Source organism: Paralichthys olivaceus, chromosome 12, assembly GCF_024713975.1.
Source record: "Paralichthys olivaceus isolate ysfri-2021 chromosome 12, ASM2471397v2, whole genome shotgun sequence".
Classification (NCBI taxonomy): domain Eukaryota; kingdom Metazoa; phylum Chordata; class Actinopteri; order Pleuronectiformes; family Paralichthyidae; genus Paralichthys; species Paralichthys olivaceus.
This window is the reverse complement of record NC_091104.1, coordinates 15793396-15819822: the sequence shown is the minus strand read 5'-3', so window position 1 is coordinate 15819822 and position 26427 is coordinate 15793396. Positions and strand designations below refer to the sequence as shown.

General features: G+C 40.6%; 2 protein-coding genes across 9 annotated transcripts; one reads left to right on the top strand and one right to left on the bottom strand.

Moving 5' to 3' along the window:
* The first annotated feature begins 2 nt into the window (after positions 1–2).
* erg28 (ergosterol biosynthesis 28 homolog) lies at positions 3–3840 on the top strand. Of its 2 annotated transcripts, none has more exons than XM_069535341.1 (5): positions 3–632; positions 812–1322; positions 1766–1856; positions 1946–2064; positions 2843–3840. In XM_069535341.1, the coding sequence occupies exons 2-5, from the start codon at positions 1190–1192 to the stop codon at positions 2929–2931; spliced, it is 432 nt and encodes a 143-aa protein (XP_069391442.1). In that variant the 5' UTR covers positions 3–632; positions 812–1189; the 3' UTR covers positions 2932–3840. The 2 variants fall into 2 exon arrangements, with proteins under 2 accessions (XP_069391442.1, XP_019940770.1); XM_020085211.2 differs by having other exon boundaries at positions 27–632; positions 829–1322.
* Positions 3315–26427, bottom strand: flvcr2a (FLVCR choline and putative heme transporter 2a). 7 transcript variants are annotated; one of them, XM_069535329.1, is made up of 13 exons: positions 22854–22995; positions 17699–18363; positions 14347–14488; positions 12836–12976; positions 11911–11978; positions 11543–11646; positions 10297–10407; positions 8878–8983; positions 8674–8785; positions 7453–7517; positions 6131–6241; positions 5607–5698; positions 3315–5403 (listed from the first exon to the last, which is right to left on the bottom strand). In XM_069535329.1, the coding sequence occupies exons 2-12, from the start codon at positions 18317–18319 to the stop codon at positions 5633–5635; spliced, it is 1647 nt and encodes a 548-aa protein (XP_069391430.1). In that variant the 5' UTR covers positions 18320–18363; positions 22854–22995; the 3' UTR covers positions 3315–5403; positions 5607–5632. The 7 variants fall into 7 exon arrangements, with proteins under 7 accessions (XP_069391430.1, XP_069391429.1, XP_019940766.1 ...); XM_069535328.1 differs by having other exon boundaries at positions 3315–5698; XM_020085208.2 differs by lacking the exons at positions 17699–18363; positions 22854–22995 and adding an exon at positions 25535–26339 and having other exon boundaries at positions 5262–5403.

Sequence of the window (26427 nt, the reverse complement as noted above, 5' to 3'; positions counted from 1 at the left end):
GTGTGAACGTCACGGGGCAAAACAGAGACGATGTCCACATTCTAATGTGACAGGTAGTGTCAAATATGGCGGCCGATAATCAAAGACGTGTAGGTTAAATCAATTGGAATTAACGCGTGAACCTTCATGTTCATATTACGGTGCTGAAAACAGTTTACAGACAGAATAGCTTTAACTTCAATCAACTTGGTTCTAAAATGAAATGTTTGACTGGTTGTGAATTGTTACTCGAGGTTTATAAATGCTGCTGGGACATTTTGTACAGATTCAACGAGATCATTTTGTCAAAATCGCGTTTCACCACTTCTGCCGCGCCAGATCTAACGAAAACACCTTCCAGTGCAGATTGTGCTCTTGCTCCAATATCTACTTCTTTGTTTAGATGCAGCCTAGCCTTCGGTCTACAGGTGACAGGGTTGCTCGATTCCTATTGGTTAGTAAGGAAAATAGGCGTTGTCATAACTCTTGAATGGGCCAATCACATCAGTGGTGCGACTCGATGGAGCCATTCTTCGAGCTCTCTTATTGGTCAACCTCAGAGTCCAGGTCCAAATGACATCCTGCTTGACATCGTGTACTTCTGTGTTGTTCCCAGATGTGCAGCCACACGGTGCTTTGATAGACACCATCAGGTAAATACATCAACCATCCATGCTGTTTGATTTATCATAATGCGTTATCAACCAGTATATAGCAACATTAGCTGCTATATTATGCTACATATTAGTTGTTGATGTATCGTTAGCGAAGAGAGGCTGTGATGTGTTGACGTGTGGTTTGAAGTTGTTTATCCGGCTCGCATCACTGACAGGTGCTTCTCTCACACAGACACATAGACAGAGAGACAGAGACAATCACACAGAGAGACACACAGACACATAGACAGAGAGACAGAGACAATCACACAGAGAGACACACAGACACATAGACAGAGAGACAGACAATTAGACAGAGAGACAGAGACAATCACACAGAGAGACACATAGACAGAGAGACAGAGACAATCACAGAGAGAGACACACAGACACATAGACAGAGAGACAGACACTTAGACAGGCAGAGAGACAGACACACACACACAGGCAGAGAGACAGAGACACACAGGTAGAGGGACAGAAATACAGACATATCCAGGCAGTCAGACAGACAAGCAGTCAGGCAGAGAGTCAGACAAAGACAGAGAGACAGGATGAGTCGCCTCCTGAACGTCCTGCGGAGCTGGCTGGTGATGGTGTCCATCATCGCGATGGGAAACACGGTGCAGAGTTTCAGGGATCACAGCTTCCTGTCAGAGAAACTCTACACGGGCGCGCCAGAGTTTGGTGAGTGAAGCTGACTCAACCTAATGGACACTGCAACTTGCAGAGCACTTTTGATTTGAGTACGTTAAATATGAATAAATATAAATAGAAGACTCTTCCCATCCTGGTCACAAGATGTCCACTTGCAGTACAGGAGCATCAAAAGTCAAACAAATAGACTCAAGAGCAGTTTTTCACATCACAGATCTGATCCTCTATTCACTCTGGCATTCAAATGTTTATAACCAATATAGTGTTTGTTATAAGCTGATATCAGACTTTAATATTGGCCCAGCTAATTTATAGATCAGGCTCTTCATACATTTTGTAAATATATGAAGGTTAAATGAGGCAGATTCGGTCTCTTCTGTTTCTCTGTCAGAGTAATAACAGATGACTGTATGATGATGTCTGTCTTTATTTGTCTAAACTCCAACCTTACCTTTTTTCGTTCATTTCCCTAGTGAATGGTCTCCAAGCTCGAACATTCGGTATTTGGACATTGCTGTCATCCATTATTCGCTGTGCCTGTGCCATTGATATTCAGAACAAGACGTAAGATGGCTCCTCACGTTCTCCATCATCTTTCTGTTGGTCGTCGACAAATAATATATTGTTACTGTGTGCTATGTTGTCCCCCGCAGGCTGTATCACATCACCTTATGGACATTTGTGTTGGCGCTAGGACACTTTCTGTCTGAAGCCTTCATCTACAAAACTGCCCCGCTGACTATCGGGGTCATGGCGCCGCTCATTGTGGCAAGTGAGTAAGACTCTTTAAACCAGTGGTCACCAACCTTTTCAGGCCCAAGATCACTTTTTAATTCCTGAAGCCAAGATTTACCATCCTGATATTGTCCAAAAAACCCACTCAGGAGGGTCATATGTATTATTGTTGCAAATAATAAGGCTCAATTTACAAGGACAGTCAGTTATGCAACTTCATCTATTCATTGCACAATATTCACATTAATATCAATTCATATTTACAACATCTGTTCCATGCACAGTGTTTTTGTAATAGCTTTGCCTTGAATATGGCCATAAATATGACTATTTCCTCATATAAAAGTAGTCCTGTGTACTCAAATAAGTACGGGTACTATACAGTTTGAAGACGTTCATCTTCTGCTCCCTCAAATATTTCACAATAAAAAAAACCTTATTTTTACAAATTGAACAGATTATTTTTTGAAACTTATAATAACAGCCTCAAAGGCCCAGGAAGTTCACGAGTAAAGCAGTCATTAAAAACCAATGTTTATTTCCAATATTCAGCAAAGACACTTTCAAAATATCAAGAATTCTAGACAGCAGCTCCTCCTCCTTCAGGAAGCCGAGGATCATGAGGAACTTCCACTTATATTTAGTTTAAAAAAATGTTTTTCCTTTATGTGAAAACCACTTCATTTCTCAGGCATGAAGCCCAGGGTAAAAGTCACACAATGATGCTTTAAATATCAAAATACTGAACATTTTGACAACATTAATGTCATATTAAAGAACCCTAATAGCATCTCTATTTGTTTTTTTGTCTTCAGGTTTCTCTGTTGTAGGAATGCTGATTGGATTCCAGTGTTTTCCAGAGACTCAAGAAGAAGTGGGAGCACGACACAAGAAACGCAACTAACGTCCCAGCACCAAACAGTTGTGGAGTGGACTCGTCCTGTTCGTGCTGCTTCTGCTCTTGACGAACATGAGACGTGGATGTGCTTTCATTTTGAACTGTGACACTTTCTAAAGACTGTACACGTACTCGGCCTCGGTGTAATTAGTGTTTTTTAATTGGACATTTTAGAGTTGAATGTGCAATTAAAAAATGTGTCACCTCTAATGCACAATCATGTTACACTACAGTGATGGATGTGTGCTGGTTTCTTCAAGGGAAAAATATCATAGATAGGTTTTATGATGTTCATTTTGTGTCTTAGTAGTGATCACAGTGACAAACGCAGAAGTTTGAAACTGAAACTTGTGTTGAGTTGAGCGATCAGAGAAATGATTCAGAGCAGATTTCTCTCAGAATGATTTTTATTTCAGTCTATTGCGTCCCATTCAGTTTTTAAATTCACGATTTACCAAAGAACTGAATAGACACACTATGAAACTATGCTCTTCATTACAAAATATCACAAACACTTAAATCAGCAATTGTTGGGTTTCTGTGAAAGTTTGTACACCCTTTAAATTTCTGCTCTGTTATTGTCATATAAAACCTTAGGATAAGGTTAAATGATTTTTAAAGTTCTATTAGAGTAATAAGCAAATGTGATGTATTTCTAAACTTTAAAAGAAAATACAGTTGTGTTAAATATGCAGACATCTTGTTGTCAGGGGTGTGATTGTGTTTTTACATTATTTTGATAAATGTGTAATATGTTATATTTGGGTTCCTCAGCCAGGTGTTTTACATATTGTTTTCAGCGCTGACTTTGTCTTAATGAGACGGATTAAAGTGCCAAAAAACACTCACACACTTTGGTTTGTAAGAATTTAAGAAAAATAAATGATCGTTTATCCAGTGAGGTGGGGAACAAAACTCCCATAGATTCCTCTCATATGTTTGTACTTTTAAAAACATGGCAAAAACTCTCCAGGTGTAGAAACATTTTCACAGCACAATGAAATAAATGAATTATATATATATATATATATATACATATATAACATTATAATAAAATAATGCCACTGAAATAACACAATTGGCCACAACACATGTTACTGACAACCTGTACAAACACCGGTTACCTAGTTTGAACGACATGACTCTTTAACAAATTTTCAAGCAAATACTATCAAACATAAAAATATTTTTTTGTGCAAATTGACAAAAGGGCAACTGATAAATTTGCCTTTTCCTCCTATCTGTCTTGTGCTGTGTGGACATTCTTAAAACAAGGTGCAACTATGTAACTTTGGTGAGCCGGTACGATCTTGCTAGTTGACACAATAGTCGATTATCACAGCTTTGATTGCCAGAATGTGGCCCAACAAGTTGTTGAACTGTAGATCAGTTAAAAAGAAATAGAGATCATTAAAAAAACGGTTTATCTTTGATATTTGCAGAGGAAACTTAAAAATATTAAGAATTCTAAACAGTTAAGTCTATTTGTTCTAGCAGCAGCTCTTCTGGTTTCTGGAAGCTGAGGATCATGGGTAACATCCACCGTTTCAGTTCAGTGAGTGGAACTACGCAGTCAGACCTCACAACAGATTTATAAGCTTTGATTTGTCTCTACATGAAAAACAATCGCTCCTACATGGACCCAAACAGAGGTAATCACGCCCTTTGGCTGCAGAGGGCGCTGTTTCTCAGCAAAAGTTACACAGCGTGGCTTTAATGTGCCAGATGTTCAACGTCTTATAGAGATCGTCTACAGCAAAACAACACTGACCGTCAAAAGTGTACTCAGATGCACGGCATCAACCATATCTATAATCAGCAGGATTCAAAGGTACATACAGTACTTCCATGTGATCCTGAATAACAGGCAGAGAGGATGCGATGGCTAACCTCACCGCCGCGACAGGATACCACATCACAGTGCTTAGTCTGCATTTAAGATTCATTTTCTAAACAAACAGAACAGTTCACGAAAACATACAGTATTGGTCCCATATGAAGAAACACACTGTTCAAATATTGCTCATTATATGCATAAAACATTAACATTTATCAGAGGACAGTAAAAGGATAGGAAACATTAAAAAGTATAAATAAGATGAGGAGTGTGACAGCGTTTATCATGTCTGCAGCACGCTGAATGAAATGAAACATGGTTTCATGTAGGGATTTAAAAATACCTCTAAGGTTCCAAGTGTGTTCCCTGGGTGCAGGATTGACTTGTGCTTGATTTCATTTGTGCTAAGTTGCTCTGGGTTAATTAGTGTGAGTCTATGGTCGAAGTGCAGCATCCATACATACATACAGAATGTTGTACAGCAGGTGTGCTCCGTCTTACTCAGTTCATAAACGCCTCACAGACTCCATCACCACCACGGTGCTCACTCGTCACAGCAGCTTTTCATCTCCACCAAGAGGGATATGTTTTCAGTGTTGTTTGTTGTCAGCAGGATGACTCGAAAACTACCGGGTCGATTTCTGTGAAATTTTGTAGAGGGGAGGCACATGACCCAGGGAAGAAGTCACTACATTTCAGATAAGGATGATTTTTTTCACTTTTTGTAACATGGCAAGTTAGGATGTCAGCCTGAGAAGAGGTACACCCTTCTAGTGTACTCTGTGGCAATGCTTGCATGTTGATATGAGTTGAGTTATTATTTGATTGTTTTTTTTATCTGTACACGGTGTCATGCGACGTCTGTCCTCTTCATAACTTCATCTGCTTCAGGACTTCAGGTGGAGAAACGTCTTCTTCCACATCAGCTGTCATTTTCTGTGAAGGACGAGGAAAGAAACAACCACAGACGAGAAAAGAGATAGTTCCGTATTTCATCAAAACAAACAAATTGTCAGCACATCAGAACGACACAAGAACATCAGCATTAATCATTCTTTACATTTAGTGTTAAACAATTAACTTCTCATCTCTCACATCAATATGATCCTTCGTGTACTAGAACCTACCAGTTAGTACTGTGAGTTAATCACATAGATCATTTAAAAAGTTGATTAAATAAATACTTCTTACATATAAGTCTTTATTAAATAAGTCTTAACCTTTGGAAAGAATTAATGAAACAACACAGTGTGGTCTGGCACACTTTGTTTTGTGAAGTGCTGAAAGTTTCAGAGGCATTTTTACATTGAAGATACGGTTTATAAATTATCAAAATTCCATTATATGTGTGTGTGTGTGTGTTTGTACCTTTGCAGGTGTGTGTTTTTGTTTTTGTGAGGCTGTGTTTTCATGTAGTTGCCAGGGGCCGCTATACGCTGTGGCCCCATAGTCCAGCGCCGATACCTCGGACCCTGTAGGCTGGAACAATAGCTTGGGGGTCACACCTCTGAGGGGACTTGAGGGGGTTTCTCTTCCTATACCTCCACACACCACCACCATGAGTCTGCCTCCACCAAACTAACAGCCACCTAATACTGCTGCTACCTGCCTGCTAACCTAAGAGCCACTGAGTGAGGGACATATGGAGTGCTGTGTATTATATAATATATAATACATGTTGGTAATATCCAGTTATTACAATAGTCATGTCACTGTTGGTTCTTTTTTTTTCTAACAATTTAACAGAACTGGCTCATTAATAAAACAAAGAAAGTATATTATTAATTAGTTTTTAGCTGCGTTTGTATTGTTACTTGTTAAAAAGTGTTACAATTTGGCTTGATCCAGACAAAGGTGTGGATCGAGGATTTTTTTTGTAAAATCAACAATTTGCAAGATTTTTTTTTTGACATTTTCACAGATTTCCCAGTGATTCATTCATGGAACTTGGTGCAGCTTGATTAAATTCAAGGGGACTGTTGGGCCTTGGCGGAGGTGTGCACTCGACTGAGTGTCATTCTAGTCAGAACTGAAATATTACAAACAGAAAGAAAAAAGTAAAAAGAGCAAGAAATCCCCATGCTTGTCAAATAGCCAACAAGTGTGAAGACACGCAATGTGAAGTTTTGTGCAATTAATGTGTCCTTCATTCATTCGAAAATTCAAAGGCCACATTTTTTGTTTCAGTGAATTTGATCTTGTTTTAGATGGTTCTCAAAATGACCTGCTTCATATTTCTTCCTGTGGTGAGTTATTAATATATTTTCACACTGATTGGTAAAAAGGATTATTATTGGTTACAGGTTTGTTTGAGAGCTGTCAACAGCACCAATGTGAAAAAAGTAAAAAAAGAGCAATTTTCCAAGCATCAACCTGAAACCAGGTGGTTATAGCAGAAGTTTGAAAACATGCTGTAGGTTTGAGTTGAAGAGCCATCACACACAAGCAGAGCTGTGTTTTCTGTGATGAGCATTTCAGAGAGTTCAGAGACAGAAACGGTTCCAGCAGAGCAGCCCCAGTGTTGTCTGGTGTCTATGCCTGCAGCCGTGCACTGCAGTGTGAGGAATGTAGGAGGCAGTCAGCAGAGTGACTTCAGCCCAGAGCCAGCGTGGTACCCAACACATCCCCCTCACCACAGGGATGTGAAGATCCCGTCTCTGACTTCACGTAGCACACACAGATGTACTCACGCTCACTGTCTGCATCTCGGCCTGCAGGTTGGCCTTCTGCCGTCGGAGGTCAGCCTTGATGAGTCCTGTGATGCACATAGACGAGAGGGAAACGTTACGGCGTTGGGGGACTTTCTGTTAAACTGAAGAGCTGGATCATGTTGGCAAGAACAATGAGGAAAATTTTGTTCATCTATTAAATCAACAAAAGCCATGCACTTTAAAGCACTTTCGCATCAGTAAAACCTTTCACACCCAGAAGCTGAGTTTATTTCCTTAAATACAGTCTATGATCAGAAATGAATTGTGTTTCAATGTATTTTAGGAACAGGCCACAGAAAACTTTTCCAAGCAGGCACCTTGAAGATACTCGTCATGTATTACCTCAAAGTTACGTCCAGAAACCCAAGAGACAAGTTAAGGTGTCCATTTCCATATAAAATTGTCACAGGGGTTTCTAGCCACGACCTGATGTCACCTATGCAACTCTCAGTTAGGTGCATCAGAGAGTTTTAAGTTAACCTTAATGCAATCATGTGATTTCTATAAAAACTATTTTCTGCTGTATGATACTCAAAACTAACCAATGATTTTTACTGTGGCCAAGGAGACTATACCACTGCTTACATTTGTTTTTTGTTAGAAAGCAAGATTATGCAAAAACTACTCAACCGATTTTCATTAATTTTATGGAGGGCTCCGGTATGACCCAAGTAAGAACCCATTAAATTCTGGTGCCCATCCAGATCAGGGGGTTGATCCAGTAATTTATGTCACTTACTTTAACATTGTGAGACGGGGTGTTTTCCAGTGTTTTCATTCATTTCTCAGAGAATCATTTATAGATCTTGATGACAAAATCTTGATATTTATGAGTGTGTACAATTTGGAGCAGACCCAAATAAAAATCCAGGGAATTTGAATGTGGTTTCACAAGGGGACTGATGGGTCTTCGTGGATATATGTGCGCTACTGTGTGCCATTATAATTTGTCTTAAACACTATGTGATTATTCATCCATCCACTAGAGGGAGACTTTATCCCACGAAAGCTATGACTTCCTGCACGAATAACTCAGGGCTGAAATACAAGTTGTGTTCAAAGTTGACTTTAACATTACATGCATGAATGTTTTTAATAACATGAGTTCAGTGTTCCCTGTTGTTTGGAGAGTTGATCTGTGTTGCCAGGACTGTTAAGAGGATAAATCTTCAGAGGAAACAGAGAAGCAGTTGATCTCACCTGTCATCACTGATCCTATTAGTAGGAAAATACATAGAAAGATGTTTCCTGCAAAAGTGCCCCATTTATCGAGAATCTTCCCTTGGGAGATGGTGAAAATGATTCCAAAGATCTGAAATTAGTTTTAAAAAGAAATAAGTACAGTACAGACACAAACCAAAGTTAGACTGTGTTACTTTATACAGATGTTGAAAAATTAGGAACCTGAGCAGAACAGTTGAGGAGCCCTGACGAGGTTCCCTCTGATTCAGGGTAGGTGAGCTCTACGGCAAACTCGAAGCCCAGAGGCAGATAACCCGTCATGAAAAAGCTGCGAACACACAACAGCGGTCAAGTTAACAGCAAAAACAAAAGTGTGTGATCTGCAGTTATTTATTCTCTAACATCACTGAGTGTTCAACCACACCATGGAATAGAAAAGAGCCCAGTGAGTGTGAAAGTAGTGCAAGTACATATTGCTCTATAATAAATCCTGTCTGGGTTTCAACCAGACAAAGGAATCACTATGGAAACCAGTTATGGGCATAATCAGCTTACCATAAATAGCAATAATTTTAAGGACATGGCACGTGGTCTGAGGAGTTTGTTGAGAGAAACGCAGAGAACGTGAACGACACGCAGACATTATGAGCACAAAAGCTTTGGAGGTGCTCAGACCTGAAGATCTCACGTGATACATGTGATCCATTATCACCTCAGGCTTGAAAAGACATTAAAAGACTGAGTCAACTCAAAGTTAACTTTGCCTAAAAAGCTTTTTAGCTACAAACAAAACTGAACAGCTCTGAGGGATCATTAACAGTCAAAGCTTTAAATAACAACTTCCAGATATAAGACTACAGCTGTGTCTCAATTCAGGGGCTGCTTCCTTCAGAGTCTGCATTTGAAGATTGATTGCGTCACAGCAACTAGAGTGTCTCATTTTGAAGTGTCCTTCAAATGTGGCCAACAACTGCATCCTTTCATCCCCGAGTGACAAGGCTCGAACTGGCGGATCCTTCCTGACCCAACCTCAGTAACTAAGGACTTTTCAAAAAGGTAATGGTGCCGACAAGCGATGAGACGCCCAACACTTGAGTATTACCCTCAACTCAACTCCACAACTAATTGTACACATGGGCAGGATGAGCTGGTGATGCTGGTTGGCCTTCGTGGTCTACGAGGCCTAGGTGGTCTTCATGGGCCGTAGACCGTAAGGTGCAGCCCCAAATTGAAACACAGCTCATATTCACACAGCGGCCATTTTCCGGTGTGAAGCTCAAATACTGTTATGAACAGAATAATGTTGTACTGCAGTGATCCAGGTTCATAAGTCACATAAACACAGAGACAAACTGTTTTCATTTCACAGGTCCCTAACTGATCAGCAACTGAAAAGAAAAATGAACAATAATAATACAGAGATATTTGATTTAAATACAGCAGCTTTGATTTGTATTATTTTGGAGTTGTTATTGATACCAGAAATTCTGAATAGCTACACGCCACAAAGTTTTTCTTTAAATAACCCAAATCATGCCAGTTAATTTTTACCCTCATCTTGAAGGTTGTCAGGTGTTGATTTCAAACCCCGGCTGTGATGTTTAAGACCTTGGTGGCCTCCGTTCTTTAATGGTTACCTACCCTAAAACTCCGGCCGTGATAAACACCACCCACAGGTGACCCAGGTTGAGGGTGAAGGCGTAGACCAGCATGCCGATCAGCGAGAGGAGATACACAAGCAGGGTGGTCTGTCTGAAAAGAGAGGGGATGGATGTGGATCAATTTATTTGAGCAACAACTTTTACACACAGCCAACATGGTTTGTGTGGTATACAGCAAAATACTATTTTGACCATAAAGTCTCAAAATCATCTAAGGGTTAATTTTAATCTGATTTGTCTTTAACATATTTAAGAATCTGAATATTGTGACAGGGCTCTCGATTCCTACATTCCTGTCCAGGCTGATTAGACACTGAAATCCTGCAGAACAATTTAACGACAGGTTTTTTGTTTTTACTGTATAGATTTAAATAAAAGCCATTTGGCTACTTCAGGGAAATATCTCCTGACATTCCTCAGTCTATATGTAAAATAATGATAAATCAATACTTTTATTCTTAAAGGTTTGTAAGCAAAATCATTTAGTGTTGAAATCCATGAAGAGAAGAAAAACTCATCTGTGCAAACAGCAGGGTTAAACTGAAGAGTGTCACATGACTCTTCCCTCCTCTCTTTCCTTTTACATGCATCACTTCCTCTGCATGCATTAAATGCACGTAGTGTGTCAAGCCTAAGTGACAATAATAATAATTGAATAATAATAAAAAACTATGCTCAGTATTTGCTGCTAATAAAATTTTATTAGTGGTATTTTAATTTTTTTTTGAGAGCAGATAAACGTCCTCACTATTCATCTCACTTCATGCAGCTGACGTATTGCTCATTGAGGATGGTGCCTGACTATCAACACTCCTGAGTCACTAAAGACCCCGGGGCCATCTGCCATCAACAGGCTTACTCCTGTGAAGTCTTTTGTGCAACCACGCGTAAATAATTGCTGCAAAACATTGTTAATATAACATGGTCCTTTCACTGTCTATCCCAACATGGGACAATTGGAGCAAGAGGATCAACAAAATGAATCTGGGCCTAATTTCTGCTTTGACAGCGAAAGCATCCTGATGGCATGTCGGGAATCTGAGAGGATTTTTTGTAATAATAATCATTTGTATGACACCAAAACAAGAGAAGAGAAACTACAATGAAAGTTTGGCTGAGTCTTGGTCCCTTCTTAGTGACTGGAGAAATAACGTCAACTCATTTTTGTGATGCTTTTGCTTTTCAAAATGCACAGATGAATAGTAATAAAACCATGTTTGTCTTACTTGTAGGTTTTAGTCTTGTCCAGCCAAATGCCACAAATGAGGGACCCCACCATGCCGGCAATGACAATGGTCAGACCGATCCTCCCAGCATTCACCTCTTCACCCTGAGATTAAAACAACGGTAGAAACATCTCCGTTTTTTCAGGCCATATAAGACACCTTACATTCTGCAGTTATCTTGTCCTGGGAGCTTTCAGTCAAAACAAACAGTGTGAGAGAATCCTGTAATCTGTGTCAGGGTCATGTGCTCGGCAGGTTTATTGCTAGTGTCAAAGTGATTCACACAAACGTGTGGAAATGTGGAAAGAGAAGCAGGATCAAAGCTCATCTGGTTGGAAATAAGGACATAAGTCAGCAGGTTTTCTTACAGGATAGTGTTCGATGATCATCCGGTTCAACAAGGTGGAGACAGCATAGAAGCAGCCGACGTTCAGGCCTGCAGACAACAAATGGAAAAAGTCTCTACTCTGACAGATCTGTAGGGAAGGAGAAGGTCCAGATGGGACCCTTCTAAAAATACCACAGACACCCTCACACGTCCAGTCTGAAGCAGCCACTGTGTCATTACTTCAGCTAGCAGCATTTAAGTTTATACTGCAGCACATGGCAATCAGCACTTCTTGGTGCAAACATCCCTATAAACACAAAATTATGTTAAAATCCCAATAATCTGACTTGATGAGGAATATTCTTCTAACTGTGAGTCAATAACATTATCATCATTACACAGTAACCTTTGAGCACAATTTGACATCTCAGAGTGACCTTTAGATCACGGCTACACATGGGCAGTGCAGTAGAGAAGTCAGTAATGATGACACATCCTCATATCTGCAAACCGAATATGTCTGTGACAGCTTCTACTCTTTGTTACCTTTCACCTCAATAATGCAACAACATCCGAGTCTGGTCAGGCACTTCGTGATACACGCCCTTTGTTTAAGTATAAACTAAAGGGATTTATGCTCTGTAACATACAAACAGGAATATGAATGGAATATACTCAGTAACCGATGTAAACATCATAATCTAAATAACGTATTATTCAGAATGAAGTCAATAGTCTGAATATTCCTGTACATGTATACAGTCACCAATATAATGAAGAGACAATTATATAAAGACTAATCTGACGTGGACTTTCTCCCTTTATGTGACCTTTATATGACCCTACAGAGTACTGACTAGTACTGTCATAATATCATTGTAACTTCAATCGTCATCTGGAGCTCTAGAGAGCACAGAATGTGAATTCAAATCATCATTAGTCAAATGAAGCAGGGGGAGACTTACCGTAGGTGACCACCAGCAGCATGAAGGGCTTGTTGCACAGCAGCCTCAAGATGGAAGCTGTGTACGAGTACTCGTCTGGGTCCACGTTCCGGGCCTGAGCCTGGGCCTGTGTGGGAGGAATCTCTGGTCTCTCCTGAAACACTGGGAAACACAGATTTCAGGAGGTTATGTGAATATTTAGGATGTGGGACATTATAATCTGAGGGAGAGAAGCCAGGTGAAATAGTGTGTGTGTTTGTGTGTGTGTGCTTTTACATTACAGGAGGCCTAATTTTATCAGCTTTAATTTCATAATAACTTTATAACCTTATAAACCAATTAGGAGTAATGTGGTCTCTGAATAGAATTTTACCACATCTTCCACGTCTTATCTTATCTGATATAATTAATGTTGTCATCACAGCCTTGATAAACAGTATCTGGCGGTGATCCCGAGTTTATGGCTCAGGAGGAAAAGCAGATACTTTGGTCCATGTCCCATCCACTAACATGGATGAGGTGAGATTGTTACTGCAGACAGTCGCCAGGTGGCGATCGAGATGCTTTGGCTTCACTTTTGGGAGCTATCCTGTCATCCATCTTTATATATTTATATATCTATGGTCAGTGCTGGGTTTATTGTGGGTTTATTGGCAAAGATTATTTAAGGAATCCATTTTTTCTCACTGTGGATCCATTTGTGGGTTATTTAAATCCACAAAGTGAAAAGTTCAGATTAAAAAAGCATCTGACCCCCATTAAAATGATTCCACTGATCACAGAGAGAAACCTAAACTCACCAACATGTGTCCTCACACAGGGTCAAAGCTGCGACTGAAGATCAAGTATCTTTTTTTTGTGAGCCACTGAGCATCTTCCAGAAATAAACTGTGAAGTTTCTCCATGTTCCTCTGACTGTCAGCGACTTTTAGTCCTTCACAGAGGTGAAAAGGAGGATTTCACAGAGCTGAGGGGGCGAGAGGATGATTTCATTAAACACTCCTGACTCCCTGGGTGTCCGAACACATCTCTTCAGAAGTTGGACAATTACAGCAATTACTGCAGCTGCTCATCTAGAGGACTGTAACGCTGCAGAGCTCATGGGAGAAAGCACGGCTCAGGGAGATTCAGCCTTCCAGCAGAGCTGCCCACAGAGCCCAGCGATGAGATAAGAGGCTCGACCATGAAAGGATGAAGGAAACTGTGTCAAACAATGAAATTTAATGTTGAGGAACTTATTCTAGAAATAAATCGGTGCTATAACCAAGCATTACTGTGAGGGACAAAGGGAGGTGAGGTAGCAGCTTTGTCATGGTCTCGACCACTGGAAACCACAAACTGTCAAGATAACTCTATCTGCGTCATGTATTTTCACAACCATGACTGTGGGAGCTGTCTGACATTGGAGGGGACTGGCAGTGGGCTATTACTGCATGAGTGAGTGAGTGAAGAACCCTGACAGCTCTTATATACCCACTCTGTGAGCCCGGGGACAAGAGCAGCAGCATCATCATCTTCCCTCGAAGACTTACCGATCACCACCAGGACAAAGATGAGGGTGGCAACTCCGGCACTGATGTAGAACATGATTCTGATGTAGTGCGCCAGCTCATCCATGTCGTCCACATTAGGCACGAGGATAGGCGGGATCAGGAACCCGATGGCGATACCCATCTGCAGGCGAGAAGCGCTAAATTTAAAATAATGACCCTGTACCTTCAGCTGACAATTAGACATACGCACACATACACAGATACGTACAATTAATTAAAAACAGTAGTAAAAGTAGGTTGAAATAAAAAAGAGAAAGGTAAAGGAGTGTTTGACTCTGTTAGAAAAGTTAGTGTCCACTTCTAAAATGATCTGATGCAGCAAACATTCACATCTAACTGACATTTGAATCCTCGACATCTGTCTGATGGTATACCAGCTATTGTAAACACATAAGAAGTACATGCATACTGTATATTGCTTAGTTTTACATATGTCAGAGAGTTTACAAAATGCACCCCTTCATGTTCTTGCTGAGATTTGAAGAGAAGAATGACACCCCTCTCATAAGGTTAAAGCAGAGGAGACTGAATACAGAGAGCTATCCTCGGCTAACTGGTTCCATCCAAAGGTAACAAAATATTTTCATCAGCGTTAGTTAGCAGGATTATGACAAAACTGCTAAACAGATTACCATGGAACTTGGGGGAAGGATGTGGTATGGGTCAGGGAAGCACCCATTCAAATTTGCTGTGAATCCTGATAAGGCAGGTGGTTCCAGAATGGTTTTTTTTACGTTTTTTTGACATTTTCAGTGATTTCCCGGGATCATGGATCTTGATGAAAAAAATCAGGTACATTTTTGGAGACAGATATCTATGAGTGTGAGCAATTTTGTGTTTTTTGGCAGGTATGCACTCTACTTACTAGTTGAAATATTTTATTACTTTCTTTGTTTTTACAGAGGGTTAAAGTTTTGGTAGGTAGACTATGTTATCTTCTGACATGGGCAAAGACGACTAATCAACATGAAGCTACAATGTATGTCCAACTTTTCAGCTCCTGACAACCCCCCAACATACCCCATCCCACTCTCAGGGTCCGACAGAAATTTTACTGTGACTTTATGAGAAATTAGGTGGAAGGGGAGGAGGTTTGCTAAACTTTCCAAATGTGAATACAACACAAGTAGTGTCTATTTCCTCAGCTTTCTACAGCCCCAAGAACATCCCAGGGGGCACACCAGCTGAGGTCCCTTGGCTCTAGGGGAGAGGTGAGAGAAGGAAAATTGCAAAAAGAGGAGGAACAATCCAGTGATAAGTGTCTGAAGTGAGCAATAATAACAGACACTGTGCATCAGACCTCTTCAATCCAACGAGAAGGTTAGAATCCCCATGGATCTGCACCCGTTACCCTCTCGTCTACAACCTTACCTTAGACACTGTTAACACTTTATTGAGTTTAAGTTAGCAAAGATCAGCTACTTAAGCAGTCCTTAAACTACCTCTTGGTCATTTTGCTCGAGAAAGCTTTAAATGATTTTTACCAAAGAATAACGGGAGAGTCATGTTTGTTTAATCACTGTAACACATCTGCTGTGTTCACAGCAAAGAAAACACACTGTGCAACTATTTATGCATCTTAGATAAGAAGATGGAGCCCTGATAACCCGTTAAAAATAGAAAAAAGCATATTCACACATCTAAATCAAGGATGACCTCTCTTATGAAGTTATTTTAGCGCCAAAACTGTTAAACTCTTTGATCTTCAAAGCTTTGCAGGCCTTCATGGAAATCCCGCCTACTTTTTGTTACCACTAACCATATTTAAAACACCCAAAGGGAGAATATGTGAACTACTTCATCCTGAAAACGTGGAAGTATCAGGTCGAGGAGATCCGAGCCAAAAGGAATAAAGTCATGGTGAGCGAGAAAAACATCAACAACAATGTGTCCTTTTGTGTTCAGCAGCGGGGAGCGGGACTAAAACACACAATCAGAACATGCATGACAATGACCGGCATGCAGTGTTTGGCCTGGCGCAGGTGAGAGAGGACACACTTCAAATGCAGAGAGAAAAACTGTTTGGCTTCAGAGTTAAAAGAACATCAGAGGGGTTGGATGTCCTTCAGCAATCTCTGTTTATGCATCGTGTTGCAGATGGTGGTGGGATCACAGGGGAGCCATATATAGCCAGTTAAATAGGAATTGTTGTGCTTTCTCAGCATCCACTGACTGTTTTTATTGGCTTGTTAGAAGGAAACATTTAGAGGTGAACTGGATTATGAAGCCAAATTTTACATTTTCATTTTTTTAGTGATGTTGAAAAAGTGTGGGAGCTTGTTCAGAAGTGGACAATTCAAACAGTACAAGTCACCCGCAAACCCCCTGGTTAGGAGAACACACACACACACACACACACACACACACACACACACACACACACACACACACACACACACACACACACACACAAAGTACATATAAATGGACAAAAATGTGCTCAAATAAAAGTTAAAGTACCACATGAACCTTTCTACTTGAGTTTAAGTAAGTAAGCTCTTGCTTTTAAATAAACTATCTGAGTGCAGCCTATTCAACATATCTATCCTAATGCAACAGTCGGTAAGTACATTACTATGGTTGAGGTTCAGTTTAGATTTTATTCACCAGAGAGTGCAGCTGTTTTTGTTATTAGTTACTTATAAAAAATTTAAATGTGAACATGTAATGCAGTACATTGTATAAATGTAGTGGAGTATAAAGTATGGGTATTTGCGGATGTATGTAGTGAAGTAAAAGTACCTGAAAATAAATATACTTTAAAAGTACAGATACCTGAGAAATGCATAGGTTTGTATAGAGATTTGCATAGGACTTTTTGTTGACTTCCACTCAATGTGGACATTCAAGCCAAAACTTTATCCCTAACCACAATTCACATCTGACCACTAACCAGGACCTTATGTTTTACCTCATCAGGACTGAACACACACACCCAAGGTGCCTTAAGCTATGAGCTTAAACCAATACACAGCTGACAAACAAAATAACTTGCGATGCACCCCATACAGTCTATGGATGCACCACATGCTTACTGTCTGTGGGGAACCCTGAAACTAACAGTGTAAGTACTTAGTTCTGCAAATGAGTGAGCATCTTGTCTCTAAGACTCCTCTCGCTGTTGTTGGAAGCCCTAAGTTTTCTCCCCCTGGCAGAGAGAGTGATTTATAACCTGCTGATAGGAACTGAGTCACGCATCAAGGCACACGTGACCTGTACCTGACTCTATTTAACACAATGCCATTCAGATCAAATACAAGGAGGGTTGCAGAACACTAAATACATACAACATAAGATGCTCTGAGTCCAGCAGGTACATGCAGAGACACACCTGGTTTCCAAGAACGCCAATGGAACAGGCAGTGGACACTTCCTGCTGTCCAAACCACAGGGACGCCAGTCTGGATGGGATGCCCAGGATGCAAACTGTGGCCACTGAACACACAAACTGGCCAAAGAAAGTCATGGCGAACATGTTGGGGTCCGCCGTGCTCGTCTTGATCCAAGCCCCGATGCAGTTGAAGGCCGACCCCACCACCACCACGTCCCTGATGCCCCGGTTGTTGAGCAGCCACATGACAGGCAGGATGAGGGGGATGTAGGTGAGGAAGTAGATCATGGAGAGCCAGTCGATGACGAGGGAGTCAATGTCATAGAAGCGCATGAAGATGTTGCTGATGATGCCATACTGCAGCCACATGAAGGCATTGCTCATGGAGTAGGCACAGAAGACCATCAGCATGACCCAGCGCCGCTTGTACAGCTTGGTCTCCATGAGCGGGAAGACCTGAGCAGTGTCCAGGAGGGCCGTCTCCAGGGTGTCGAAGCTGTCACCCAGAGGCAGGTGGTGGTTGAACTCTCCCAGTGACAGTTTTCTGCTTCTCGACAGGGACCAGTCATGTTCCCTGGCCTCGTCCATCCACTCGTGAGGGAGATCTTCCCTAACGCTCATGTTGCTCCCACTGAAATGCTTCACTCTTCTGTGGCACTTAATAGCTGGAAGGAAGAGCAAATATTTCTCCGAGTGTGTGTGTGGGTGTGTTTGTTCACCTGACCCACCCAAGCTGGTATTTCATGAAACAGGTTTGTCTGCTGTGCTTAAAGGTCCAGTGTGTATGATTTAGGTGAAAGGGAACTATTGGCAGAAATTTAATGTAGAATAATCCTCATGATGTTTTCACTAGTTCCTTTCATCTAAATTGTATGAATTGTAGTTTTCTTTACCCCAGAAAATACCCTTTATATTTAAATACTTTATATTTACATTGAGGGAACCCTCTCTACGGAGGCTGCCATGTTTTTTTACATTAGTCCAGACTGGACAAACTAAACACCTTTTGAGTTTTTATGACAATTAAAGGCTGCCACAGTTTCTTTTTCATGTTTGGAAGGAGAGGGTGAGGTGAGGTGTGTTCAGCTGCAACATGCAATTTCAACACTAGATATCACAAAATTCTACACACTGTACCTTTAAAGTTGATATATATATTGCTCAGGTGGATCTGGGTTGCAGTTTAAAAATAATGAGCGGTGTTGGGAATCAATGATCCCTGCCATCACTTACTCACATACCTGACGGACTGAACACGCGACGGCCTGCTCTCATTAATCATGTGATATTTTGTTCTCTATTGGCACATGACACACACACGCTTGCCTGTGTAAACAGGAGCTAAAGTCCGCTGCTCAGCACAGACAACAAGTTTACGAGACAATTGACAAACTGTTAGTGCAGAGAGGTGGAAGGCAGTTGTTTGTGGTTCGAAAAATAAATCTCAAACGACGTCTGTGAACAGTATAAATCTGCTGCATTACAAAGTTATGATGCCATCCCATCAATTTATAGGAATAAAGATTGAAATATTAACAGTGGACCAACAATCTGTATCACTTATGAAACTGGACAACCTCATGCATATACTGTATGTTTTGGAAGTGAAAACACACTTGAGGTATTGTGGGAGATGTTTTTATAAATATACATCTGAAATATTACAAAAAGGAATTAGTTTGGATATCTATTTTGGGAGATGTCAAAATCTACAAAGAGATTAATTATGATGAAAAGAAACTATTAATAATGAATGCAGCAAAAACATGTATACTACAATATATTCCTGTTAGCAAATTGTGATCCAGTGACCAGGATGGTCTGTTGATATTACTGATGTTGCATATGTATGTGCTTATTGTGGGGAAGGGACAGGCAATGAATTGTGTAAATGTTTTAATGACTAAGCAGAATAAAGAAGAAAATAAGAAAACTCTCAAGGCTAAGGAAAGTGATAAAAAAAATATTCCTGAATTTTCCTCGATCCGTACCAAAATTGAATTGGTAATGTGTCCATGTAGTTTCAATAATAAATAAAAATTAATACAAATCCTGATCTAGTGAATTTAATTGTGGTTTCAGGAGGACACTGTTGGGCCTTGGCGGAGGTGTGTGCTCTAATGAGCGTCATTGTACTTCTTATATTTCAAGTGTGAAACTACTGTTTCAAATGCTTGTGGTTGGCAGAAATACATCCCAAATGATTTCTGTGAGGTGCAGTATTTGCAGCAACTACAAGAAAGTATATGAATAAATCTACTGCATTATACATTTATCGCCCACACCCATAGTGCTACAGATTTAAAAATGTAACAGTATTTTATCAATGTGTATTACTTATGTAATTATGATTTATAATAAAGCCATTAAACTAGCTGAATGCTTTCATGCTGTGGCTATTAGGAGGAAGGGGGGGGGGTGTTGCACACTGCACACTGCAGTCTGAAGACTGAAGATTTAAGTGTTTATGCTTCTGGTTCATAAATTGGATTTACTTCTGCAAAATCACTTATATAACATCTTCCGTCTAAAGCTTTACCACAAAGGCAGCCCTGACGATGGTTCAATTAATACGCTGGTTGCATAAACACTAAATAGAGCATTTAAGCAATTTAAAGCATTCACATCCACATTATATAGTCAGTGTGAGAGTCGTAGATTTGAATACACTGTGCTCCATCTTTAGGAGAACAGAAATAAGTAATTTATGCAGCATTTTACTTGCAGGACACTTCATATGTTTCCTGGTTAGGTTCTGCCTGGCCTGCACTACTGTGATCATTAACCACACCACACACAAATATTAAATAATAATATAATAAATTGTCTTTCTGTTTCCTGCCATGGGTAAATATACAACTACATATATATGCTGATAATATATACAAATTTTGACATATAAGATGTACAGGCAGGAATATTAGTTGACTCATCTGAGGGAACAATCACTGCCTTGCATTCCGTACTGTGTAGTAACAAAAGAAGCATTGACATAGTTGGAAAGTCACTGTGATGATCAAATGAGATCAGTTCTCCTGGAGTTTAAGCTACATTACGTTACATAATATCTTCATTTTTCCACACAAATTTGATGTATAATATTCGATGGACGTTTAAGAGAGAAAGCTGTGAGCTCTGTCTCTAAAGATAACATACACAGGAGGACTGAGTGACTGATGTGACAAAAGGATAAAGTCAGGACATGTTTGAATGATTGACAGCCTATTGACGTGCTGAAGAGGTTAAATATGTGGTGTTGATGCTGAGATGGTGATAACATCTGGGTTATAAAATACACTTTTTACATTCAACTATAGTGGAAACTGGGGCATGTTGTCCATTTTTCCTCTGAAATGTTTTTTCTTCATTAGTACTGTGTTATACTTAGGACAATCCTCAGTAAACGTGTTGATCAAGGCATCAATACTGAACAAAATGATCATTTCGATTTCAGGCCATTTTAGTTTAGAGTCACTGCAACTTAACCTATTTTTATATTGATCCAAACTTAACAGAACTCAGCCGCCAGACTTTTAACTCAGGGCCTGAGAGCAGATCGTGGAAATCAGGTCAACTGACTCTATCATCTCAATCATCTCAATCATCAAAAAGGCCCAGCAGAGGTGGTACTTCCTGCGCCAGCTCAGGAAGCTCAACCTGCCTAAGGAACTCCTGACACAATTCTAGTCTTCCTTCATTCAGTCTGTTCTCCGCTCTTCAATCACTGTTTGGTTTGGATCGGCCACAAAACAGGAAAAGACGTCTGCAGAGAAAATTATTGGTGTCAGCCTGCCCTCCAACCAGGACCTGTACCTGTCCAGAGTCAGGAAACAGGCAGGTAACATCTCTGCAGACCCATCACACCCTGGACACAAACTGTTTAAACTTCTCCCCTCTGCAAGGCACTACAGAACACTGTAGGCCAAAACATCCAGACTTAAGAACAGTTTTTTCCCTCAGGCTGTCTCTGTGTTGAACAGCTAAAATCGGACTCAAATATCAGTAACATCTCCTGTAGAATATCTGTACATACCAATATACTGTGCACACTGTATATGTATATTTATCATTTCATCCATGCACTATGCACCATTGCACCAAACTATTTAGCGTACTTAGCTTTTGTTTTTGTTTTTCTTGTATTTGTTCTTTTTTATGTTTGTTTGTTTTCTTAACTGTTTGTAAGAGAGCTAAGTAAAACCGGAGTCAAATTCCTCGTGTGTTCACATACCTGGCAATAAAAGTGATTCTGATCATATTCTAAGACCCTCCTTAAGAGAAACTTTTATCTGACAGCCTTTCCTAAGTTTACTGGAGTTTTAAATGCCTTTGAATCGTCTTAAATCTGACTTAAAAAGTCCTTTTAAGTCTGACAATTTTATGACTTGTCTGTTAATTTGCTGCCTTGTGAAGCACTTTATACCTTGAGTTTTGAAAAGTGCTCGATAAATACAGACTATATTAGAAAGAAAGTTATTAGAGACACCAGCATGACTTGTGGGAAGTTTATGAACATGACGTTTGTTATTTGTATCAGCTAAATCTATATATGAAGATGCCTATTTGTCATTTGTATAGGCTAAATCTTTATTTCCATATTTATTCTTTGTATAGGCTATATCTTTATAGATACATAGTTGTTATTCATATATGCTATATATATTTATCTTAAGATTCATATTTGTATAGGCTTTATCTAAAGATATATGTTTTTAGTTTGTCCAGGCTGTATGTTTGTATACAGTCTATGAAGTGTGGTGTTGCTGTCTGCCCCTCGTCTCTCGGGAAGGAGTGAAGGGAGAAAGGGAGAGCCGTCACCACCGACGTTATGTTTAAACTACAAACCCCAGATACACCCAATGTCCTGTAATCTCACGTGTGCGTAAAGAAATGACTCTGACAAAGCGTGTGTCTCTGCTGTAGTTCAGTAAAGCACAAGTACAGAAGTTGTCAGGCACAGATCGCCTCGTTGGCAGCTACTTCCGTTAAAAACAGCGCAAATAAAAGCGTGAATTAAAGCAGACAAACGCAAACTCACGTCGCTGCTCTCGCGGTCTGGACTCACAGCGAGGACATGTAAACAAGTGCGCTACAAATAAACAACAGGAAACACGTGTCACACAATCTAACCGAGTGAGAAGAGCCGTGTGTTTACCTGCAGCTCGCCCCCAGTCACCTCACAGCCTCAGTCTGGGAGTTAAACTGGATCACTGCCGTCCACCAGCAGAAGATGGCGAGAGCCTACACTCGGTCCACACGTCATTTCCCCTCATGCACTTTCCACCAGCGAAACAAACACGGACAACTTGTCCTCTGTAGGTTCTTTGCAGCACTACTTAATAAACATTCAGTCAAGTGTCACTGGAGAAAACAAGTCGATACAGTTTTTGTAACATGAATAAACTGCATGTTAAATACTGTACTGTACTTTTTTACTTCACTTAATGTCAGAGGTCAATATTTTCACTTCTACACCAATTACCCCGGTAACTTAAGATACTGGTTTTGATTTGATTTAATTCTATACTAGTCTATGTTATTTTATTTCATTTCGATTTTTTATTTTATTCACTTTATTTTACTCTTTTTCTGTATTTTTTTAATCATACATCATGGTTAAATACTGTACTTTTCTTTCTTCTACTTCATTTAATTTCAGAAGTAAGTATTGTAACTATAATTAACCTGATAACTCAAGTTACTGGTTTATTTTACTTTATTTTAAACTAGTCTATGTTATTTTGTTTTACTCTTTTCTTGTATTTTGCAAACTGGTCTTAGTTTCAGAGGTAAATATTATAACTTTTACTCCACTAAAATTACCTTGATAATTCAATTTACTGGTTTATTTTATCTTAATTTATACTAGTCTATGATATAAAATGTATTATTTTCTTGTATTTCACACTGTGTCTATTTTTAATCATACAGCACTTCGGTTAACTGCACTTGTTTCTAAGTGTGCAATATGACTAAACTTGGCTTGATTTTTCCAAATGTAAGTTTTCATACATGCCAAAATAGATGGAAAAAATCACAGTTCAGTCTATTGATGTGATTCTACATGCATTTATAATACAATACAACAAAAAATAATACAAATTTGTTTAGGATATTCATTTTCTTCTTTTATACCCTATTGATCATTTGCCTCTTGGATTGACCCTTGGGTTTCAACCCAGGGCCTGACCCCTGGGTTGGGAATCACTGACTGATAGAAATAGCTCCACCTTGACCAGCTCCAACTGAAAAATCATGGGTAATCATTCTTTAGTATGAAAATCCAATTAGGTAATATAGCTAATATATCAGTCACTGGGGCCAACATCACACAACTACATTTGGCTGTTCGTCTGTATGTCTGTGGAGTTTCTCAGTTATTGTGGGTCATTGAAGCAGCCACCCCTGAGTCATGTGTCCTTAGATGTAAAACTGTTGTCAAACGTTCTGCTGATGGAAGACAAGTCTGTATTGTATGTGTCCTAAACTTCCTCTGGTCAGAGATGGTTTCTCATGTTTATCATAGATGGCTTCCTTCACTCCTCTTTCAAACCAACTGTCTTCATGGCCAACATATGGACATGTATTCAAATTATTGTCCCTTGTCCTTTAGATGTGGGTCGACTGCTGAGTCCGGACCTGAGGAGCTGGGTCGCCTGTGCTGTGCCATGCACTCCTCACAACATTCAACTGCATATACTACATAGCTCGGCTGATGTCTGGGTAATTTGTCTTCGGGATGGACCAGTTTCTGCCTCAGTGTGTTGGCTTAAAATCAGATGTGGAGTTTTTTGAAAATCCTGATAAGCTTTTTCAAGGCAAAGCACTTGTGAATATACAGATAAGCTCTACCACATCTGCACACACACACACACACACACACACAGACACACACACACAGACACACACACACACACACACACACCCACACAGGTTTGCATATCTATCCTTATTATTATTAAGACTTTGCATTGACTTCCATCATTGTGCACAGCTTAACCAAAACCTTAACCCTAATGTTGACCATGAGCTCAGAAATGACGCTCTGCCTCATTAGGACCAGGCTTTAGTCCATGATTTCTATTGGTCCTGACAAGGTCACTGATTACGCTGAAAAATGTGCTGAAGAGGTATCACAGACACACACGTTATCTCTCGCTATACAGACAATGAAACGTACATATCTGTTCATGCAACATGTGAACATGTGAGCTCTTGTATCCTGTGTGTTCAGTCTCACTTCAGATGACTGCAAACACATTCAGTGATGAAAGGTGGCACAGCCAAAGACACACGGATACACCTATTTGGAGTCAACATAAATGCAGCATGTGTATTGACATTTAGACTGCAGATTATCAGAGGTAAATAAGGATTGTGGATATCTCTTGGGCTATAACTCAAGTCCTGGGTATCCCACCTCTCACACATTGAGTCAAGGATCATTATTAGACTGTTTTCCATCACTATTGTTTTTACACTGGTCTGAATTTAAATATTTGGCCTGAGGTCTGAGGACTTCCAAGGATCCTTTCCAGAAATCCCTTCATACAGACAAGCAGGCAACTGCAGGGCTCCAGGACCTGCAGGACCCCTAAAAGGCCCCAGTTCCACTGCTTGTCATCAGAGTGGAGAGATGAGAGTTGGTCAGCTGGGGCCCTTTGGCAACCAGCCCACTTGTCCCATGAGAGGTTAATCCAGCCATGAAAAAGTGTCTGGCTTCTAACGTGATTAAAAGTGACCACTAAAACATTTCAGTGGGATTTTCTTTTTTGGGATAAAAGGATATCAAATCAGAGTATTGAGATTTACTGCAGCGACACTTTATCCACTCACCTGATTCCCAAAAACTCCAATGGAGCAGGCGGTGGAAACCTCGTCCGCGCCGAACCACACCGACGCCAGGCGGGAGGGCATCCCGAGGATGAAGACCTGAGCCAGGGAACTGGCAAACTGCCCGAGCATGGTCACGCCGAACAGGTCGGGACTGGCACTGGCCACCTTGATCCACGTCCCGGCGCAGTTGAGCGCGCTGGCCAACAGTGCCGTGACGCGCAGCCCTTTCTTATCCAACAGCCAGGTGACCGGGAAGATGAAGGGGATGTAGGTGAGCATGAAGACCATGGACAGCCAGTCTACAGCGAAGGCTTCCACACTGTAGAACTTCATGATGATGTTGCTGATGATGCCGTACTGGATCCATTGGTACGCGTTGCTCAGGGAGTACGAGCTGAACAGGAACACGATCAACCAGCGCCTCTTGTACAGACGCGTTGTGGCCGCGGAGCAGCTGTCGCCGTTTGGGATGTTGCCGCTCTCAACGTGGTCCTCTCCTTGTCCTGGTCCCCTGCCGCTCAAGGGGAGACCATCATGCACCTTCGAGTCCCGTGCGCTCCCGTCCTGTGGTTCTGGTCCACTGCCTCCCAAAGGTGGACCATCATGCGCCTCTTTTTCCCGTGCGCTCCCGTCCTGAGAGGTGCCAGTATTATCACCCATGGTCTGCTTCGGTTATAAGCGCACTGGGAGGATAAAGAATTCCTCCAGCACCACAGCACTTTTCTTAAAATCTCCAAAAACGCAGAAAAATGGCGCAGAAATGAACGCAGATCACCTGTCACTGTCGTTCCAAGTTGAAAGAACAAACAATTCAAGCTTTCAGGATCCTTCGTTCCTCCGCTCAGCATCAGTGAGATAACTCCTGCTGCTCCACAAGTTCATTCACTACTTGC

What these genes read in the sequence shown, in the direction of transcription:
- erg28 (XM_069535341.1), top strand. Translation starts at nt 1,190, where the DNA reads ATGAGTCGCCTCCTGAACGTCCTGCGGAGCTGGCTGGTGATGGTGTCC. An exon ending in CACGGGCGCGCCAGAGTTTG is followed by an intron (nt 1,323 to 1,765) that starts GTGAGTGAAGCT and finishes TCATTTCCCTAG; the next exon opens with TGAATGGTCTCCAAGCTCGA. An exon ending in GGCGCCGCTCATTGTGGCAA is followed by an intron (nt 2,065 to 2,842) that starts GTGAGTAAGACT and finishes TTTTGTCTTCAG; the next exon opens with GTTTCTCTGTTGTAGGAATG.
- flvcr2a (XM_020085207.2), bottom strand. Translation starts at nt 26,194, where the DNA reads ATGGGTGATAATACTGGCACCTCTCAGGACGGGAGCGCACGGGAAAAA. An exon ending in ATCACGGCCGGAGTTTTAGG is followed by an intron (nt 8,984 to 10,296) that starts GTAGGTAACCAT and finishes GTGTGTTCGCAG; the next exon opens with CTTTTTCATGACGGGTTATC. An exon ending in TCCTCAACTGTTCTGCTCAG is followed by an intron (nt 8,786 to 8,877) that starts GTTCCTAATTTT and finishes AACTAATTTCAG; the next exon opens with ATCTTTGGAATCATTTTCAC.